We start from the raw sequence: 19,003 nt of genomic DNA on the forward strand, positions 1-19,003 counted from the left end.
GGCTTTCTAACCTATATCCATAACTATAGCGGGCTAGGTATAGCACAGGCACATTAATGGCTTCTATTTTACTATTATATAATTATTCCCGGACCCAGGTACCTCCTTAGGACCCTTTATTTGAGCATCCTCACTCCCATACACTCCCCTACCACAGGTGAACTGCCCTCCCATCTATTAGAGTTTAACTCAATTTTACCTGTCTCCACTTATCAATTAGGGGATGTATCTCCTCCTCAGCCGAATTTGTAGGTTGGGATCCAACCTAGCGCAGACATTCGTACCTTTAAGGATGTGAGCTGGTGACTGTTGCCCAGGCGTTCGGATTCCTGAGCTTTGCCAGAATCCAGCCACGTAAGTTTCCCCTCTTCACACCCTCCTCCCCCCCCCCCTCTTTTTTAGGGCCCTGTGAGTTTAAATTTTGCCTAAAACCACCCCTCTTATTTGTCTTCTCTTTTTAGGTCTCGCCTGACCCAGCGCATGCGCTGGTTTGGCGAGACTTATTGAGAGGGCTCCAAAAAGTGCTACCAGGCCAGCCTAGAGCTACAGTGCTTTACCGCGATTACTTTCACTTTCGGCCGCTTTGATGTTTGATCGCGATCGCAGTCACTTTCACTTTCGCGGCCGCACGGCCACTTTGCATAGCCAATAGGTCTCACTTTTGGGACCTTATAAGTATTTAGTTATGCAACTGTTGCATGGCTAAACACTTATAAGGTCCCAAAGGCGAGACCTATTGGCTATGCCAATGCTTGTTCTATATGTACCTACGAAACCTTCCAAGTACCTTTCAATAATCCCTACTCCATTCTATGTACCTGCTTTATTCAGTATTCCCTATTCTATTTTCAGATCTTCCTTAATTTTTCATGCATATAGCAGCTATCACCCACTGTTGTGTTATCTATGTCCGGATGATGATCTCCAGCCATTAACGTCGAAACACAGTCGCCTTGCACAATTTATGTTTGTACTTTGAATTATGACATGATTTTATAAACTTCTTTATAAATGTATCGATTCATGCATAATATCGGTTTGACTTCTGGTCCAATACCATGTAGCATTCTTTATTATGTTTTCACTTGAGCAGTTTTATAGGTCTTCACGAGCACAAAGTGTTCACATGTACACTTGGTACACAACCTCAAAAGTATCGCTGATGCTGTATTTTGATTTGTCTAATTTCAATACCGTTGTCTTTTTGCTGACAATATAACTGTATTAAATCATTTTCTTGGGGTTATTTAATGTATGCATTGTAATTAAGTTATTTCTTAAATAATATCCCCTCATTGATTCCTGATAAGACAACTACCTGGACCTTGACTGGGACTACGGGTGTCTCCTGTAGTTGTTAACTCTCTTTTCCCCATAGCACTTATCATTTGCTCCCTCTCTTGTCAGGAGGCAGAGCGACCCAATAGCCTGGGCTGCTGCCCTCTTCCTAGCAGTAATTACCACCACGTAGTCCAGTAGGACATGACCTTGGATATAGAGCAGAGGGCACCAGCGTACATTTATTTCTGATGCATGGTGCTTTGGCGACGACAATGCTATCACCCTTAAAGATAAAGCTGGTTTACAAGGTTCTGGGTGTCCTCGGACTCGAGGCCCTTAAAAGGAGTTTTTCTTAGCTCTGAGGCCTTGCTTTAATGTTGACCATCGCTGGAGCACAGTGGTGCTCCGGACGAGGATGGTAACTTTGGCACAGCGCTCTACGTACAACCCCTGGAGGAGTGGTATTTGGCTCTGACAAGGGGCTGTCTGCAAGTTTTAAGGACCTGAACATTAAATCTACTCACGCGAGGAGTCATCTTTAAGCGTGGACCAGAGCCAAACGAGGTGGATGGAGCCTCATCGAGGCCTGCTCTTCTTCCCCCTTGAGTTCCTCCTTGCCGGACTCAGACATCAGAACTGAGGACTTGGCTGGTGTGCTAGGAGATCGGGTGACTCACTCAATTCTTCCTTTGCTTCCTCAGCATCAAGAGGATTGGCCTCACCAAAGATAACCAGTGTCTCTGTAGAGGATTTGGCCATACCGCAGGGGACCCATCATCTGCCTCAATTCTGGCATAGAGTTTTCTTGCTATGAAATGCAAAACAACAATCACAGCTGCTCCGGTCAAGCTCTGCAGATAGGCAAAGATAGCAGACAGCGTGGAGGTCGGACCAGGGGTATTAAGAGTGACATCAAGGGCATTTATTGAAGAGCTTCAGTTGCATTACCACAAATGCCGGTTCTCCAAAGGGTAGTCCTCAGCATGCGGTGCCTCGAAGGGCCACGAGGGCAGAGGGGCCTAGTCGCAAGACAACAATGGAATCAAAGACTGGAATCAGAAAAGTTTGAATAAATGTGTCGAAGAGTCTTCTCACATTGAAAAGGAAGGTAATGGACTCAGAGGCCACAACAGGAACAGGCAAACTCCTTGAGACTGGGAGCACTTCGAATCATGTCCGAATCCCATGGAGAAAAACAATATAACAGTGGAGTTGGTGCCCATGCTCATCCATGAACAAAGGATGAGACCTTGTGACTCCAAACACTTGAGAAGAAAAAGGATTTGTATTTGTCTGAGCCAAACACTTGATGGCAAGAGTATGCAGAGCATGTGTATCTATAGCCACACATTGTACAAACAGTGACGTTTCTGTCTGGGGGTCGAGCTCCTCTGATCGGTGTAGAAGTGGTCTTTGGCAGTGATCTTGGCTGCAATGTTTTCAGTCCCAAAAGCTTGGTACACTTTGGATGAGGAAGCACTGAAGTAGGGCATGGATGATGTCTAGCTCTGAAGCTGCATCTCTGCTCTGACCAGGTGAGGGCAGAGATGGACCAGAGGCTTTCTTCCTAGCCAGTTCGAGGTAGATGCCGGACTCCCTCAGGAATGGTGCTGTACACAGGTTTGGGGAAGTTTCCGAGGCGGTTTCTTTACCCTATGGCTGAGGTCAGTACTCAAGGACCTCAAGGTCTTCTATGTATGTGGTCCCCACAGCACTGACTCTGTAAGGTGTATCTGCTCTTCACTGGAGGCTTTTGAAGACACAACTTTGTGACTGGGTGTATATTCATTTAGTGGTACACTGGCGGAGCCAGACATCTCTTCCTCGACATTGAAGGAGTGCTGCTCCCCAAGAAGACATCTAAAAAATCGGACAGTGACCCACGCTGCATCTTCGAATGCGCTCAGCGTCTTTCCTACAGGGACCTCAGCATTTTATTGCACGGAGAGCTAGACAGAAGTTGCACGTTAACACCAGGAGCTCAGGAGAGAAACCGAGGTAAAAGACATCAAGCTGATCAGCCAAGGGTATTTTGCATTACAAAATGAGCAGAAACAAAAGGAAGTCTGTCCCATCTGCTGCCATTCTCCAAGGCCAACCCCTCTGTAACCGTAATGAGACTGGTCATGTATTGGTCGTGGAGCAGATGGCTGGATATGAGAAAATGCAATTGTTGTCTTTCACCAGAACAGACGACCCAAAGCAGGGCCCGAAGTCGCCGCAAACAAACACGTTGTTGTGCGAAGCCGTAGCTTACAACATCAGAATCCGATGGTGGTTGCACACTGTGGACTAAACAAATAGTAACTCTACAAGCTGTAACAGGAAGCTTCTTTGAAGAAAAAGAACTTGCAATGTCTGAACCCTGCACTAGATGGCAGGAGTATGAAAAGCATGTTTATCTACACTACAGCCACACGCGCTATAAACACATCATTACTCTCCAGACATAATGACAACAATGGTGGAGAACTCACACCCGCTCACCTCCACAATCACTTTAAAAACAACATCATACAGAACTCCTCAATTGGTAATATCCTCAAAACTGTAAAGGGGTTTTCTTTTCCCTAAAATGATCATGCCAATTACATATACCTGAGGCGTGGATTCTGGGCAAGGCTCTGTACCCGTGCCCATGCATGGTTGTTCCGTGGCTGCAACTCCACAGGAACCTTCAAAGGAAGCCTAACTGGTTTCTGATCTTCTTCATCACTGACACCTAAGAATGCAAAAAGATTTCGGACCAGATAAGCCAGTATTTCCAAGAACAGTCACAATGTGTTCTGCAAGATGAACAAGACTTTCAGCATGAAAATGTAAGTTTCTGAATATGGGCAGGCAATAATGGCAAAAATATTATTCATCCAAGAAATTAGACAATGTTTGTATTTTCTTATGTCTTGAAACTTCAAGGTTATATCTTTTCCCGTAGAGGTTTATAAACCTCCACATGCAGTAGTTCTGAATAAAATTGCAGCTCTGATGGAAACATTTTAACTGAAAATTTAAAAAAAGTTATCACTCAAATGTACAGTTTGGCTTGCAGTAGATTACACTGAAAGATGTTCAGAAGCACCACTTGTGCAAGACAAACCGGTTACTTACCTTGGGTAGCACTTTTTATGGTTCGGATTCCTCACTTTTTAAATTCCCATAGATGCCAGACTCGATCCAGCAATTGATCCAGAGGGCCGATAGATAGTGCCTTCAGATTCCATAGGGGCCTCTCTTCACCAATGAAGCAATGGCATGGAGTCCTATATAATGCCACACCTGTGTCTGGACATCAGTCTTCCTCTGAAACTTTCACACTCTCACATGCGGATCAGCTGTGACATTTCAAATGAGTGCGCAGAATCCAAATTGGGACCTTATTAGAACCTTAAAAGTCCACCCCACAGAACGAGGGGAAGAGTATCCACCAGAAACAGCATTCCAGAAGACAAGTACATTTTAGCTCTGATATATAATTCTAACCACAGATTATTCACCTTTTGAAAAAAATAACCAAAGCAGTGACTCGCAATGGTTGGAGCATCTGAGGACTGGTCTTGCACAACAAATTTCTGAAGGCTGAAAATAAGAAACAATTCTCCCTACAGACTTGTTTGTGAAGACCGAAATGCGAGGTAAAGAGGTCTATCAACACCCTTGTAGTGTCACCCTTGCAGTCTGACAGATGTGGAGGCAGCATTTGCAGTGGCGGCATGAGTCCAAATGCCTTCAGGAGACTCCATTTTTTGCCAGGTGTATAGCTTATTTTTATACACAGGATGATCCTCCTAGACCAGATTAGCCTCTGAAATGCCTTCAGCTTCTCAGCACATTCAAAGCTGATAAAAACACAAATGGTCATGTACCTGGTGATCTTTAGTGGGCTAAACGTAAAAGTGAGGGGTTCTTCTAGGGTCCAAAAAGTGAAGCCTTCCCCCTTTTTAGATGGATTTGGCACAACTAAAAAGGAAGGGAGTGATGGGCTGTGCTGTAAGGAGGAGTTGTACCACTTTCAGCAGAAATCAAGCACAAGTTTGCAGCACTAATTTGTCTGGGAAGAAGGTGGTACAGAGAGGTTGCACTCACAGCGCTGGAATGGGGTGCATACGTATGGGCAATGAGAAACACCTTAATGGTCAGCAATCTCAGTGAGCTATTGTGCACATGTTCGAAGAGCGTGCACATAAATGTGAGCGCCAAATATAGGTCCTGCTGACGTTTAATATTGGGTGCAAAGGTAACATGTTTTGTGAAACGTTTTACAACAGGCAATTTGAACACCGAGGGCAATGCTGTGTCAGAGATAAAAGAAACAGCAAAGCATCAGATAATTTGGCCAGCTACGGATCAACTTGACAGCTTCCACACCAGACCACAAACTTGACCTTACGACCAAAGCTCACTGATTGGGTAGACTGGCAACTATTCACAAGATTAACATCCACTACTCCTGCAGACAGATCAGATCCAGTCAGTCAGTCAGTCAGTCAGTCAGTCAGTCAGTCAGTCAGTCAGTCAGTCAGTCAGTCAGTCAGTCAGTCAGTCAGTCAGTGCTCTATCTACACATGGAGATGTAGATTGTGGCGACAGAGGTGCAGGTAGGTTGTGGAGACAGTGGTGCAGGACCCTGCCCTGGTGCTAAGACAGAAGGTCATCCTGAAGTAGATTGACCGGTGGACAAAGCCTCAGCAGGTCAGAGTACAACACTCAACTGCCCCAAACTGATGCTACTAGGAGGCATACAGGAGACTGGAGCCCCAAAGCATGCAGAATGTACCTCCCAGCGAGCCTCAAGTCATAAACTTCAACATGTAGTTATCGCAACACTGCACAGACCTTGGTGGTCTCAAAAAAGCATATCAAAAGACGCCATAAACTACCTTTAGATGCAGACACAATTTGGGGTCCAACAGATGCTGTCTGCTGAGATAATTCACCCTGGAATTCAGGGATCTCACCAACTGATTGGCAGTAAAAGAGATTCCTTGGAGGTCGAGCCACCTCCAGAGTTGCAGAGCTTTCTAGCACAGGCCCTGCAACCAGACACAACCGCCATGTGACACTAACAAGCAGGGTAGTGATTTCCATTAAAACATGAACTGGCTTCCCTTTGATGGACGGGAAGATGGGTTTCATAGCTAACCTGAATGACATGAAGCTCCAGCAGGTTGATGAGGTGCCTCTGCTCCACCAGAGACCAAAGGCCTCTGCTCAAGTTGGTTTCTGACAGAACTACCCAAGATCCTCGACCCTATTTTCCGAGATACACACGTTTTCTGAGAGACAATCCCAATGCTGTTCGCACTGCAGACAGAGGTTTCACTGCAGGGCCCACGGGTATCAATGGATGAGGGACCAGCAGGAAGCATAAGGCCAAGAACTGTTCCTGCCAGAACTTAGTAGCAAGCCCCACACATCAGTAGCACAAACTGAATGTTCAAGGCTTGTTGCAGGAATGGAAAGGCCACCGCATCCCGGTGGCCCCTATGACAGGAACCCTCTGTGTAAGCTGTAGGTGAGATTTCAGCTTGTTAATGGAAAACCCCACAGAAGAAATAAGGATGACAATCACCTGCAGGTAGACTGCTACCAACTGCGGCAAGCCCGCCTTCAACAGCCAGTTGCTGAGATACAGGAATGCATATATCTCCGACCTGTGAAGATGAGCGACATCGATCGCCATCACTTTCGTAAACAGCTGAGGGACTGAGGTGAGGTCAGAGGGCAAAAAGGTAAACTAAGTATTCCGACGCCAATCCCAACTAAAAGAAGTGTCGCAGGGTGGGGTGGTAGGATAGACAAATGAAAGTATGCATCCTTGAAGTCCATGGGCACAATCCAGTCCCTTGGATCCATGGCAAAAAGAGCAAGGGCACAAAGCAAGAAGAGCCATAGAGGGAAACAAAAGCACAGAAGGGTGCTTTCCACTCAAACCTAACTTGAAAAAACACACAACCTCAATGTCCCACACTGTAAAAAAATGTAAGTAAATGTCAGACGGTTTTTGCTGCATGACTGTCTCCAGGACCAAACCTGCTCTGGTAAAACTCACAGTCAAACAGCAGCAAGGAGTATATAAATCAGCATAGTAAGAAAAGGGCCAACAATAAATAAAAATATGATATATATATATATATATATAGATATATATGATAATCCCAGCATGTGACCTTCCCTTCTTCCAAGTCACAATATATAATAATCCATGTGCCACCAGATCGTACACTAACACAGAGCCACCAGGTGTAAGCCTACCGGTGGACAGTGGATGGCATTTCAAACAACGACCGCCGGCACTGTCCACCAGTAGGCTTACACCTGGTGGCTCTGTGTTAGTGTACAATCTGGTGGCACATGGATTCTCTCCCACTGATAAATTTGTCTGCAAGTCTACCATGGTAATGAAACATTCTGGCCGCTCTTCACACTTTGGTCAGATCATGTTACTGCGTTTTTAAGTATCAGCTCAGGGACATACATTAAAGCATTTGAGGGATGCCATGAGAACTCATTTTTAAAACACTTTGAAAGTAAGGGACTAACTCTTGCAGTCTGGGGACCCCATTACATTTGTATGTGCAGAAGATTGATGTAGGTGTTTACTTTGGAATAGTCCACACTCACGGAGTAGAAATAGATACTTACTCTATATGGGTTCTTTCTGCCTGGATTGAAAAGTGGCAATGATGATGAAACTAGACAGTTGGTAAGCACTAGTCAACAGTCTCCTAATGGTTGCTTTTGTGAGACACTTCCTATATTGTATTATGAACAATTCCCTCGTTATGTGTGGGGGGGGACAGGGTTGACCCTTGACACTGTATGCTGTTTTATATACACCCTTACTGTTTTTTGAGTCTACGTTTTCTCAACAAAAACGGGGGAGAGAGAGAGAGAGAGAGATAGAGAGAGAGGTCGAGGCTAGGTTTATCCTCCTTATAGATATGAATTCCCAAAAATCTAAAGATTCGAAGAAAAAGAAAAACAAGCATTAAAAATGCCATAGCTCTCGCATCTCATTTAGTTAAATCCATTTGCTTTGCTATACAATACCATAAGCAAAGCAAATGGCTTTAACTTAATCAAAGGCGAGACCTATTGCATTGTCAATCCTTGTTTCACTTTGTCAATGTGTCCAGTCTTTCTCTTCCCCTCCATCGCTTGGCCATGCGATATTTTATAGCAACGCTGCCTATTCTTAAAAATATGGGCATGATTAATTGTTCATAGAACATTGTCATTTATCCAGATGTGTACATATTATAGATGTATACATTTACTGCTAATCCAGATAAGGAACATGTTTGTACCTCCTTTCTGTTATATCTTGCTTTGATATGGTCTGAGGATAACTCATTCAAGTCCGTGGTTAGCTGTGTTTTTCTAATCGGCGAGTTATCTTCGTGTAATATTTTGCATCTCTTATTAGGGTTCTGAATCTTAAAGTACTTCCTAGTGAAACAACCATAATAAATATTAAATGTATAATCCTGTTCTGGATAGCTGGGGGCACGGCATAATTGCCACATAACTTGACGATTCATACCACATAATTTAGTCAATTCTGCTGCATAATTTGTTGGCATATTTCCAGTGGCCCTTCCTGTGCTGTAGGTGGTGGACAAAGGGACGCAAAAAGCCTGATTAAAAACCTTGTGTGAGTGACTTGCACCCGAGCAGATGCAGGTGTGTGTGTGTAGTGTCTAAAACTCTAAACACATTCTCCATATGAAGGGTGTGGCATCAGACATAGTGAAAAAAGGTGCATAAAAGTACAGCGAGGCTGCACATGCCATGTCTCGGCTCAGGTTGGGTCCCTTAAAGACGTGATGCTATTCAAACCCAGGCTTGCCTTTAAAGATTGCTGTTAGGTTTGCAAGTTCCATTGGTTCAAATGAAGCTCCAGACGTGAAGACCCAGAGTGCACTCTCCTGTGAAAGAAAAACCAGAGCAGAATGTGTCGAGTATTCTCCTAACAGGATGCAATCGGACAACCCGGATGTACTCCTATTTAGCAGAGCTTTTTCAGTCTTCTGTAGAAGGCACACATCTGTAGGTTGTTTTCAGGAACCAGGCTCCAGGGTGAATCAAGAAAATTATGATCTTTTTTCAATAAATATTTTCAGCATTGACGTTCAAGTAGGAATAAATGGATTTGCCTCCCACATAAAAAAATATACGTTTCAGTAACTAGCAGAAAGGAACAGGGATCGAAAGAGAGATAAAAGCCAAAGTTAGGATACGCGTTTTACTTTTCTTTTGGTGTGGCACTGCTCATTTAAGATTACTTAAATATATATCGCCTTTTATTGGCCTAGCCAGATTGAGTAATTCTGGTAGCTAATTTAAATGCTCCTATTTACCTAAAAAGTCGACGCAGTCAAGGAGGTATACAAAGATATGTTTTTAATTCGTGGTGTTTGAAAAGTCATGCTACTTGGCCATCCGGCCAGGGCTTGCACTACAACGAGCATCGCGGCACCAACGCTTTACTTTTAATGTTTTAAAAGTAAAGCGCGGGTGCCGCGATTATAGCAAAAGTAAAGAAATAGATGTTTTTTTCTATTTCTTAACTTTTGCTATAATCGCGGCACCCGCGCTTTACTTTTGATGTTATAAGTAAAGCGCGGGTGCCGCGATTATACCAAAAGTAAAGAAATAGAAAAAAACATCAATTTCTTTACTTTTAATATAATCGCGGCACCTGCGCTTCCACGATTATACCAAAAGTAAAGAAATAGAAAAAAACATCAATTTCTTTACTTTTGGTATAATCGCGGCACCCATGCTTTCCTTACTTTTAACATTAAAAGTAAAGCGTGGGTGCCGCGATTATAACAAAAGTATCGCTAGTGTCAACAACTAGTGGTGCGCGCGCACCACAGAGGGGGAGGGGGGAGGGAGCGCGGCAGCAAGGCGAACGCCCGCTGCTGTGCGTGCTGGCCACCGTCAGGAATAGGCGTTTCAAAGGCGGTCATTGTCCCGCCTTTGCCCAATCGCGTGCCTTTTTTAAGAGAAAAAAAAAAGCACGCGAAAGCCAATGCCTGACGGCGAAAGCTGATCACACGCAAGAGCGTGTGGTCAGCTTTCAAAACCCTATACAAAAGGTCTCTCGCTGCGCGAGCAGGCCTACGCACTGCAACGCAGGCGCGAGCCCTAAAAACCCTAAAAACAGCCTAGGGAAGTGTATTAGATACAACAAATCTCCACTGAGATAGTTTAGTAGGGAAAAAAAGTTTCTCCTAGAGACCCCTCACCCACCAGGGTTGCCCTTTGGTGGCATTCTTCACCATTGGGGGTTCATCCCAATCCTCTACAGATTGAGGCGTGCTACGACCAAACGGTTACGTGGGAGCACTTAAAGATGGAGTCTATGGTAAAGATCCTTTGTTGGTTTGAAAGTGCATCTGACGGACCCTTGCTTCTGGACTCTTGGCCTTGGGCTGTTGTACTGTACTGTCTCTGAGCCTACTGTTCGCCGGACCCGCTTCGCGGGTCCCGCATCACCGGGATTGCCGCTGGGGAATCTGTGGAGAGGCTGTGCAGTCTGTGTTGTGCTGGGGCTTTTGGGCAGGGCTGCGAGCATTTCTGCAGGGACTCCGTTTCCCAGGAGTCCCTGCCTGGCCGATTGAGAACACCTGGCCCGCTCTCCCTGTCAGCCCCGCCCCCTGCGCACAGAGTGTGTTATAGAGCCTGCCTGCCTCTTACCTGAGGGATCCCTTGTTGATTTGAAAGTGCATCTGACGGACCCTTGCTCCTGGACTCTTGGCCTTGGGCTGTTGTTCTGTCTCTGAGCCCACTGTTCGCCGGACCTGCTTCGCGGGTCCCGCTTCACCGGGATTGCCGCTGGGGAATCTGTGGAGAGGCTGTGCAGTCTGTGTTGTGCTGGAGCTTTTGGGCAGGGCTGCGAGCGTTTCTGCAGGGACTCCGTTTCCCAGGAGTCCCTGCCTGGCCGATTGAGAACACCTGGCCCGCTCTCCCTGTCAGCCCCGCCCCCTGCGTGTCACGTCTGACCTATAACAGTGGTGCTTACTTCCGCTGCGCGGGAGCGTCCCGGGAGAAGCCCGGGACAAGGGCGGGACCGTCTGTGGCCGTCAGGGGCTGAAGGAGGCTGGGCGGGGCCCGCTCTCTGACATTGCGCCTTCTGACTATTTGTTACAGTACGTTCCCTGTATCTAGAGATCTCTGGTGTTTGCTTATATAGTATTGTTCTTTTAAAAGCTCGTTGGCTGCAAAGTATGTCTTCTCCTTCAAATACCACTGCCCAGATCTCTACTCAGGCCGAGGTGGGGTCAGCCATCTTGGGCCCTTTAGACAAATACTTTAGTCGGGTAACCCAAGATATTGACAAAGAGATCGCTTTGGCGGAGAGGCGCGCCGAGCGTAGGTTATCTATTGAACTCCTTAAAATTCCCTTGGAGAAACGGCCACCTCAGGGTTTCCCGGCATTGGTTCCTCCCCTGTCATCCGTAACCCTGCCAGCTGTACTGGAAACGCCTTATGCTTTTCCCCCTTCACCAGAGCTGTTGGCTGGCTCGTCTGTGGGTCACGACGTGCCCATTTTGCCTTCTACCTCGTCCACTATACCAACTGGCTTACCTACAGGGCAGGTGACCACTGCTCAACCGAGTGTCAACTCACGTGGTCAAAACTAAACCAAGTACCAAAAGAAGTGCTGCCCGGAAGAAGTGCTATCTTCCCAAACATCCGAAAAAAATAAGGAAGGTTGGAATATGCCTGCGCCCTTCCTGAGAGCCTACTGGGGCTGGCTCTGGTGTGGTTAAGATTGTCAAGGACGGAGTTGTTCCGGCTAGTCCTGTATCTAATATGAATGACCCCTTAGCGATGGTATTGGCTGAGACCTTATCTTCTGCTCCACCCCTGCTCCTCGAGTTGGAGAGGCTGATGAGGTCTCTCCTGACTCCTATTGAGGAACGAGTTAAAAAATTAGCTGATCGGTTAGAACATTTCGAGCAGGCTACTCTAGATAACTTTTTTTCCACCAAATCCCTAATTAAGTCCCACCCTAGGACGGGAGATAGCATCAATCTTCTGAAACCAAATGGCCAGGCAAATGGTGTGTCCATCGCTGAGCCTCCCCCCCCCGTAGTCAGCATTGCAAGTAGGCCTCAGTCGAAGGGACAAATCCCCAAGACTAATTTAGATTTGTCGGACCGTCCAAGTAATAATACCACTAAAAAAACAAGCTGCCTGATAGTGTGGCTATGGGTAATAAAGATAGCTCCAAAAGTGGCAATCCTGTATCTAATGGTTCCCAACCCTCACCAAGCACTTCAACACCCCGTCTTGGTGTTCCTGTTAGGGGTAACAAAAACAGTTCCAAAACTAATAACACTGTATTGAATAGTTCCCAAGCACCACCAAGTATTCCAACATCCCGTCCTGCTGCTCCTGCCATTAGCCTGCCTAACACCCTCCCGATGAAGGCACCCCGTAGGATACCTCCTATGAATCTCACCCCAGATTCTTATCCTTTTGTGGCTGTCCTCACTAATGTACCACCTTTGTTGGCCGGGCAAAGAGAATCCTTCCAGATGCTAAAAAACATGGTAATGCACTGGTTAAAGGCAAATAGACCATTGCCCGGGGAAGTGGACGGGCTGATTATTGGAGTGAGAAGGACAGACTGGATAGGTTGTACTCCTAAGCACTTGGGGGGGGGGGGGGGGGGGGGGGGGGGGTATAGTTGTTAATTTCCAAGATCCTAGGGTGGCACGTCTGATTACGAAGCAAAATTGGGGCACAAGCAGTGGTGGAATTGGTGTTATTGATCTTACATTCTTTTATCCAAGACCAACAGGTGTTCAATTTGGTATGACCAGTGAATTAGGTTGCTATAACAATCTCCCCTCCCCAGGGTTTGTTCCTTTCACTGTACCCTTACAACGGGACAACTTTTATAATGGACCAACGTACAATCGTTTTGAAGTGATGAAAGATCCGGGGTGGGTTCATTGACCAGATTCTGATTATTCCACGAACAGTAGGGAAGGTATGACCCGTTGGGATATATGTGGGAAGCCTGTGTTAACTGTTTTGACTAAAAATGTGGAATCAAATGAAATGAGAACTGGTTGGGAGACTGTGATTTTGGAGGAAACATGTAGGGAGTGTATTCCAATTTCTGGGGACTCTGAAAATGAGGAACTAATTACACTTAGCACTGTTGGCACCCAGGAGGTTGATCACAACACTGAGGATACCATCCGAGAGAGAGAGGGGTATGATGGAATCTTAACAAACGACTTTGGGATGTCCTGTGTAGGAGTAGTACCCATGGACGGCCCCAGTTTAGGGAAGTTTTTTTCATGGAACATCGCGGGGTTGAGTAGCAAGCTGATGTCCCAAAACTGGACGGATTTCGTCAATGGCTTTGAAGTTTGTTTACTCCAGGAGACATGGGCTTGCGACCCTATATTTCTTCCTGGCTACTTACATTTTTCAATCCCGGCCAGTAGAGGCGCTAGGGGTCAACCGATGGGAGGCCTTACAATCTGGGTAAGGCAATGTCTTCAAATAACAATCAAAGTGGTGGATCTGGGTTGTAAGGACATCCAAATGCTAAGAATAGCCTCAGAAAAGTGGGGAGGGATAGATATATACAACATCTATGCCAGGGGCAGTACCACTGGGAGTTCACCCATTCTAAAGGCTTTGTCCACTTTTTTGGAATCGCAGTTCCTGGGTAACAAAGTTGTAGTAGCTGGTGACCTAAATAGGACTTTCGAACCATTGGATAGTTCGGACGATCCCCTAGGGCAAGAGGAGGATACGCAATGGGGTGTTCCGACTTTAAATCTGGCTCCTGTTAAGCGGTGGACGAAAGATATATTACAACTGAATGCCATTTGCCTGGAACATGGGTTGAGAGCCCTAAATGGGAGGACGAAGGGCGATAGGGAAGGTGCCTGTACATTCGACAATGGTTATAACCAAAGTCGGATAGACTATGTCCTTTGCAGCCTCAATTTGTGGCAGTTGGTATGCGACATGAAAATCGAGGGTAGACTGGAAAGTGGCCACAGTCCCCTTTGTGTGACCCATAACTGGTGGATGGCCATATCAGGGAACCCTCAATCAAGTGACGGCCCAATGCCCACCATGGCCAATGACATGCGCAGACTTAACTGGCCGAGTGTATTGGCGAATGCAGAATCTATGGACTTTATAAATTCCGAGGTGGATACTGCAATCGCTGCTATGGAGGCTGCAAATCCCGTAATCCCAGGTTCTAGGGAAATAACGGACATACACAACAAGCTATTTTCCCTTTTAAAACCGCATTTCTTGAGGTCCCGCAAGATAAATAGGAAACAACCACCCAAACCATCTAGGTGGTTTAATCATCAGGGAAGCCAGGTTAAGCTTGGGAAGAGCAATCAGGAATAGGGACAGGGCAGCGATTAGCGAGGCTAGGAAGCACTACAAGGTTAGCGTATCGCTAGCAAAAAAAACATGGGACGAAAAGTATTGGGCAGAACTAAAGGAGGCCTCGGGGCTAAGGATTCCAGGTTATTCTGGAATATTGTCAAGTGGGGTAGAGGTGGAACTCCAAATAAACCCGACAATAATGTCGCTGAGGGTGCCTGGGTGGATTATTTTAAACCCCAATATGCTGAGACTACAGAGTTTAAGGATGTGGAAGTAATTTCAGCTGTATTCCCCCCTGGGAATTTATTTTCCCCTAAAGAAATTGAAGTTGCAATATGCACTGCCCGAGGGGGAAGGGCCCCGGGTCTAGATGGGATACCCTCTGATGTTTTCATAAACGATATGGCGAGGTGGGTTAGGTATGTATTCCTTTTGGGAAACGCTATTGCGAAGGGAACGGTAGTCCCAGAGTTATGGAAGGGAGCAAATATTATACCCATATATAAAAAAGGGGATCGGTCCCTCCCGGCCAATTATAGGCCGATAAGTTTGATTGCCACTATCCAAAAAGTGGTAGGGAGAATGGTGGTAAACCTACTAATGGATTGGGTAGACGAGAACAACGCCCTGTCCCCTTATCAGGCTGGTTTTCGGCGGGCTATAAGCACAGTTGACCAGGTGTTTCGCTTTGCTCTGCTGCAGTGGGGGACGGTGGTGATCGGCGAGGGCAGCCTGTATGTTGCCTTTGTCGACTTGCGGGCTGCCTTCGACCTGGTCCCAAGGAGAAAGCTCTGGGCAGTTCTGAGCGAAATAGGCCTTCCGGCTGAGTTACTCACCTTGATAATGAGGCTGCATGAGTGTAACTTCGCCAAGGTTCAGTGGGGTATGAATGGTGAATCATCTGCCGACTTTCCGATTGAACGCGGAGTACGACAGGGGTGTGCTATGGCCCCCCTGCTTTTTTCCCTATTTATTAACGGAATTGTGGCTCGGATGCTGGATGCCAGTGTCGATGCACCTTCGTTGGCGGGCCTCAGGGTTCCGATCCTGATGTTCGCCGACGATACGCTGATCTTATCCAAAACACCGGCTGGCTTGCAGCGAGCTTTAAACATCTTCGATCTTTTCTGTGGGGAACATGGCCTGGAAGTTAACGTGGGCAAGACCAAGCTGATGGCCTTCTCACCAAAACGTAGACCCCGCCCTAAAATACTTCTGAACAATTGTGAGCTTGAGGTGGTTACTGTATTTACCTACCTTGGGGTGCAGATAGCAAACAATCTAAAATGGTCCCAACATATAGAAAAGGCGGTCCTGAGGCATCAACAGATTTCGGGGGCACTTCGGGTGGAACACAAAAAGTCTAAATCAAAGCCTATAAAATTGTTGTCCTGGAAGAGTCTTCGAAGTATCCTGAGATAGGTGACTCCTCCCCTGGACTACAGTGCGCATGGGCATCCTCTCCATCCTCAGATTGTTTTTCGCCATTGTGGCAGTGATGGAGTAGATACAGAAAGTGATGACCATGCTATACAGTAATTCTGAGAGCTGCAGCTGCTACAGGCGCCGGGGAGGAGGGTGGGCAATATGAATGTCAGCAGCCCTACATGCCAAGAACAGATGCATACTGGTAAGTAGCATATTCAGTTCGAGGCATGTGGGCTGCTGAATTCATATCTGTGCATAGAATACATAGCAGTACCTCCCATTAGCGGCGGCTACCAGTGCCAGCTGCAGCGGTCTGAAAAAGAGTTTTGAGATCAGCCTGTCCTACAGCTGCCTGCTGTTTTGAGTGTACATCTACACAGTAGTGTTTGGTAAATGTATGTATAGTGGACCATGTGGCTGCTCTACATATTTCCTGTAAAGGAATGTTTCCCAGGAAAGCCATGGACGCCCCTAACTTTCGTGTTGAGTGGGCTCGTGGGGGAATCGTTAATGTGCGTTTAGCCTTTTGATAGCAAATTTGAATACATTTAACGATCCATCTGGCTATACCTGCTTTGGAAATGGCGTTGCCCTTGTGCTGTGGGGAAAAGGCAACGAAAAGTTGTTTTGTCTTCCTAAGGACCTTAGTTCTGTCTATATAGTACATGAGGGCTCTCTTTACATCTAGTGTAGGGAGCATTCTCTCTGCTACATTCTGTGGATTTTGAAAGAAAACAGGCAGTTCAATAGTTTGATTCATGTGGAAGTGCGATATTACTTTAGGCATGAATTTGGGGTTGGTACGTAGTACGACCCTGTTTGCGTGAACCTGTATGAACGGCTCTTGAATGGTTAGTGCCTGGAGTTCACTAACTCTTCTTAACGAAGTGATTGCCACTAGGAAAGCTACTTTCCAGGTGAGGAATTGAATCTCACAGGAGTGGAGAGGTTCGAAGGGTGGACCCATCAGTCGGGTGAGGACCAAGTTGAGGTTCCACACCGGTGCTGGTGGGTGTCTTGGGGGAATTACTCGTTTAAGTCCCTCCAAGAAAGCTTTGATGGCAGGCACTCTGAATAAAGAGAGGTGCTGCCTGTTCTGGAGATAAGCTGCTATTGCAGTCAAATGGATACGTATGGAGGTGTATGCCAGATTGCATCGGTATAGGTGTAAGAGGTAACAGATTATATTTTGAATGGATGCGTCTAGCGGGTTAATGTCATTGTTGTTGCAATAAATGACAAACCTCTTCCATTTAGCTGCATAGCAAGCTCTGGTAGTGGGTCTCCTGGCCTCCTTAATGATCTCCATACAGTCAGATGGCAGGTTTAGGTAGCCAAACTCTAGGACTTCAGGAGCCAGATTGCCAGGTTCAGCTGTTGCGGATCTGGGTGCTGAATTTCTCCATGGTTTTGCGTCAAAAGCGCGGGTTTGATCCGCAGCCTTTGATGCGGCACCACGGAAAGTTCCAGAAAGGTTGTGTACCATGGCTGGCGTGCCCATGTTGGAGCAAGCAGGATGAGTGTCATTGAGTGCTGTCGCAGTTTGCGTGCCACCAGCGGTATCAATGGCGCTGGGGGAAAAGCGTACGCAAATCTGCCGGACCAGTTCATCCATATTGCATTGCCCAGCGACTGTGGATGTGGGAACCTGGCGGCAAAGCTTTGGCATTTTGCGTTTTCGCTTGTCGCGAATAGGTCTATCTCTGGATGACCCCACTGCTGGAAGTACGGTTGGAGTACTGATGGGTGTAACTCCCACTCGTGCATCTGGTGGCTGTGTCTGCTGAGCAGATCCGCCATCTGGTTGTCCTTGCCTGGGAGGTGTTCCGCCATGAGGAATATGTTCCTCTGAATGGCCCACTTCCACATGCTCTGAGCCAGATGAGACAACTGTGGAGAGTGTGTACCTCCCTGTTTCTGTATGTAGTACATGGCAGTCATGTTGTCCGTCCGGATCAACACGACCTTGTTGCACAGATGTACTTTGAATGCCTTCATGGCTAGGAAGATTGCCAACAGTTCCAGAAGGTTGATGTGCATCTTCTTTTGTTGTGTTGTCCATAGTCCCTGCACTGTGTAATTGAGTACATGAGCTCCCCATCCCTGGAGAGACGCGTCCGCTGTCAGTATTATTTGTGGAACAGGCTCTTGGAACGGTCGGCCCTTGCAAAGGTTTTGTGGATTCCACCAATGCAGAGAGTTGTATGCCCGACCGCTCACCAACACTAGGTCTTTTAGTTGTCCTTGAGCCTGATTCCATTGACGTGCTAAGCACTCCTGAAGCGGGCGCATATGTAGTCTCGCGTGTGGGACTATGAAAATGCAGGAGGCCATCATGCCTATCAACTGCATGAACACTCGCGCAGGAAGGGAGTGTTGGAGTTTGAACTTGGAAATCAGCATTTGCATGCTGTTGATCCTCACTAAATTTGGCTGAGCTGTGGCTGCCAGAGTGTCTATGGTCGCACCTAGGTACTGTTGTACGTGTGCGGGTTGGAGATGTGATTTTGGGTAATTTAGTGAGAATCCCAGACTGTGCAGAAGCTGAATGGTGCGGGACATGTGGCTGGCACATTGCTGGGCTGACTTTGCTTGAACAAGCCAGTCGTCCAGGTAAGGGTAGACGTGAACGTGTTGCCTCCGTAGATGTGCAGCCACGGTAGCTAGGCACTTTGTGAAAACTCTGGGTGCTGTTGTCACTCCGAAGGGGAGGACTTTGAATTGATAGTGCTGACCCTGAATGGTGAACCGGAGATATTTTCTGTGTGACGGGTGTATGGGTATGTGGAAATACGCATCTTTGAGGTCTAGCATGGCTAGGAAATCTCCCTGTCTGAGGAGCGGGAGAACCTGCTTCAGGGTGAGCATGTGAAAATGCTCTGAGAGAATGTAGTGGTTGAGGGGT

At 46.7% G+C, this 19,003-nt stretch overlaps 1 protein-coding gene across 4 annotated transcripts in view; it reads right to left on the reverse strand.

The window, feature by feature from the left end:
* The window catches only part of CRAMP1 (cramped chromatin regulator 1), a 1,093,426-nt gene that overhangs the window by 745,862 nt on the left and 328,561 nt on the right, over positions 1–19,003 (reverse strand). For all 4 annotated transcript variants that reach the window (XM_085628165.1, XM_085628163.1, XM_085628164.1 and 1 more), the window contains exon 8: positions 3,880–4,003. In XM_085628165.1, the coding sequence (XP_085484291.1) occupies positions 3,880–4,003 (124 nt within the window). The remainder of the gene's footprint in view (positions 1–3,879; positions 4,004–19,003) is intronic.

The sequence above is a fragment of the Triturus cristatus genome, chromosome 10 (assembly GCF_964204655.1).
Source record: "Triturus cristatus chromosome 10, aTriCri1.1, whole genome shotgun sequence".
In the NCBI taxonomy this organism is placed as follows: Eukaryota; Metazoa; Chordata; class Amphibia; order Caudata; family Salamandridae; genus Triturus; species Triturus cristatus.